Source organism: Protobothrops mucrosquamatus, unplaced genomic scaffold (genome assembly GCF_001527695.2).
Source record: "Protobothrops mucrosquamatus isolate PMUCROS unplaced genomic scaffold, P.Mucros_1.0 scaffold12641, whole genome shotgun sequence".
NCBI lineage: Eukaryota > Metazoa > Chordata > Lepidosauria > Squamata > Viperidae > Protobothrops > Protobothrops mucrosquamatus.
Window position 1 is genome coordinate 3,857 of NW_015398417.1, and position 3,102 is coordinate 6,958.

Consider the following 3,102-nt stretch of genomic DNA (forward strand, 5'->3'; position numbering starts at 1 on the left):
ATCGGCTGACAGAACGCAAACGGACAGAACGCAGGTCTAGCTGGGTCACCATGGGCATAACCGGCTGCACCGGACTCAGCTTCGGGCCCAACTTGGCTCCAAAGGTAGAATCCGAGTGGTGTCGGCTTACTTTGGCTTTGCTCTTGTGCGAGATCTTCAAGCCCGAGAGGTCCAGGTGTGTTGGTGGGGCAAAGGGCAGGTCGAAGGAGAGACGAGACTTGGGGCTTCGTTCCATAGGAGAAACAGGGGGTAGGGAGGACTTCCTCTCCGGCACAAGGGGCCTTGTCCGTCCACTCTGGTGAGGAGCATGACCCAGAACCATGGATGTTGGAACGGTTGGGGTTGGCGTTTCAGACTGACTGGAGTAGCCACTGGAGGGAGACATTAGCCCTGTCAACCTCCCTGGGGAAGAGGTTTTCAGACTCATGTCAGCACAGAGGTGAGATGGGGTGGTGGCCCGGGAGACGGAAGGAGATGGGAGGGACTCAGAACTACCACATACCTTGGACAGTTCAATTACAGTAGTCCCAGTAGCAGTGCTGGATCCGGACAAGGAGCAATAAGGATCCCCAGAATTCCATTCAGGCATAAAGCCCTGCTGGGCATATGGCCTGCTCTCCAATTCCCTTGCTGGATCACCTTGGACTTTGCTGTGGACCTGTGCATCGGGCAGCAAATAAAGACTTTTGGGTCTCTGATCCTGGGGCAGTGCCTCACCACTCACTTCTGCTTCGCCGACTTGCCCTTCTTTTATCAAGGAGACGCTGCGCATGGGTGGGCAAGGCTTCTTCTTGGCCTTCTTGAGAGAGATGCTCTTGGTTCGTTGTCGGCGCTGCCTTCGGGCCTCTTGCTCCAGAGCCAGGGAGATGTTGTCTGTGCTGGTGCTCCCCTCCGAGCTGGCACTGGGATAACTAAGGCCACAGGTCTCACTGCCCCCAATGTCCACTGAGCACAGGGAGGCTGTGTCTGTAGGGACAGAAAGTGACCTCTCACGGAATTTGCACATGATTCTCTCCCTCTCCAGTTGGGACGATTCCTCTTCACTTGAGTTGACAAGGGCTGCAGGGACTTTGACGTCTCTCGTTCCACACCTCGAGCTTCCCTCAGCCTCTAAGGGGGACTCTGGAGAAGTGCAAAACGTCCCACACTCATTCACCCCAGCCATATTGTCTTGGCTAATGAAGAAAGAAGAAAGTTGATCTGCCTCTGGAGTGTCCCTGGGTGTGCAAGGAGACATCTGAGACGCGCTCTCTGCTGCCGCCACCTCATTTTGGCTCACAGAAGAGTTGGTGTAGCAGAAGGAGGATGTGCTGCAACCAGGAGAGAAGATGGAGTCCTCTTTGGGACCATTGCACAATGGGCTGGCGTACATCACCTTGGGGTTCTCAGCACGGCCTGCTTGGATTTGGCAACCTCGTCCCTGTAGGACTCCCCCGAGATCACTGAAGGTCTTTCTCAGCTGTGGTCGGGACTGAGGAGACCGGGCTTGGCGAGTGGAGCTCCTTCCATTGACCACATCAGGGACAAAATTGCAAGAGATGGACTCAGCTATGGTGGCCGGTGGGTTGACGATGGGCCCATTGCTATTTCCTAAAGAAGAGTTAGAAAGGCAAGGATGAAACAGAGTAGAGAAGCTCTTTTAAGACCTGTGGACTTCAACTCCCAGAATTCTGTCTGTTCAAGCCAGCCAGGGAATTCTGGGAATTGTAGTCCACAAGTCTTAAAAGCTGCCAGTACCTTGCTTAGATACACAACATGGCGCCGATTAAAGAAAAGAGCCTTTTATTCAGCTTTGGGTGCACCCTAGCCTGCGACGTATATTTTAAATCAACAAATAAAATACATATCTTTACGACTGACCAGCAAAAACCAAAAGAGCAAGGGAGCACAGCTGCCCCACCAGTTGGTCACCTGGATCACGTAGAGAGAGGTGGGGGAAACCAATCACGGTCCGTCTTCGGCGTAGCAAAGACTTGGGATTCATGGCGGTCTCTGTATTGAACAAGGAGTGCCGTGCGCTGGCGTGTCGAGCAAACGGCTGCCCTGGAACCGAGAAAAAAGAGATTCAGTGGTCCAAGCAAAGACTAGGAAGCCCAGAAGATGACAACAGTCAGGAGAGGCAGATGACCTTAACTCGTGTTTCTCAATCTCAGCAGCTTTAAGATGGGTGGTCTTCAATTCCCAGAATTCCCCAGCTGGCTTCAACAGAGAGATGGTTTGCATGTAGGTGTGTAATTGTGACAGGAATGGAGGGACAAAAACCCACCAGCATCCTCTAAAAATCTCAAGCTTTTGCTGTGCCGAGTTTGAATTTATTAGATGCTGATGGTGATAGGACCACAAATGTGGTCCTAACATTACACGCAGTCCTCATTTAATGACCACAGCTGGAACCAGCCACTTGGTCGTTAAGGGAAGAAGTTGCTAAGTGAAACCCTGACTGTATTTTCAATCTTACTTCAGCTTTCCTTTGCTTTACAGACCCGTGAAATGAGAGGACGGGTCACAAAGTTGCTTTTTTTCCATTACCACTCTTGCTGAGAACAGTAGTCACCAAACGAGGCAGCTGCTAAGCAAGGACTCCCTGTACGTGCAACACTCACAAACAAAATACCCAAAATGAGATGGAAGAAATAGTGTGTTCCAATATCTCAGGGGCTGCCCCAAAGAAGAGGGAGTCAAGCTATTCTCCAAGGTGCCTGAAGGCAGGACAAGAAGCAACGGATGGAAACTAATCAAGGAGAGAAGCAACCTAGAACTAAGGAGAAACTTCCTGACAGTTAGAACAATTAATCAGTGGAACAACCTGCCTCCAGAAGTGGTGAATGTTCCAACACTGGAAGTTTTTAAGAAGAGACTGGACAGCCATTTGTCTGAAATGGTGTAGGGTTTCCTGCCTGAGCAGGAGGTTGGACTAGATGACCTCCAAGGTCCCTTCCAACTTTATTATTATTATTGTTGTTTTGTTGTTGTTGTTATTATTAATAATAATAATATTTGAGAAACCCCAGTCGAATGCTCTATAATAATAATAATAATAATAATAATAATAATAATAATAATAATAATAATAATAATAATAATAATAATAATAATAATAAT

At 49.1% G+C, this 3,102-nt stretch overlaps 1 protein-coding gene across 1 annotated transcript in view; it reads right to left on the bottom strand.

Moving 5' to 3' along the window:
- Nucleotides 1-2,047, bottom strand: part of LOC107301430 (NHS-like protein 1) — a gene marked incomplete at its 5' end in the record, with an annotated part of 5,077 nt that extends 3,030 nt beyond the window's left edge. The window contains 2 exons of the mRNA XM_029287120.1: nucleotides 7-1,590; nucleotides 1,912-2,047. Coding sequence (XP_029142953.1) covers nucleotides 7-1,590; nucleotides 1,912-2,047 — 1,720 coding nt within the window. The remainder of the gene's footprint in view (nucleotides 1-6; nucleotides 1,591-1,911) is intronic.
- Nucleotides 2,048-3,102: the final 1,055 nt, after the last annotated feature.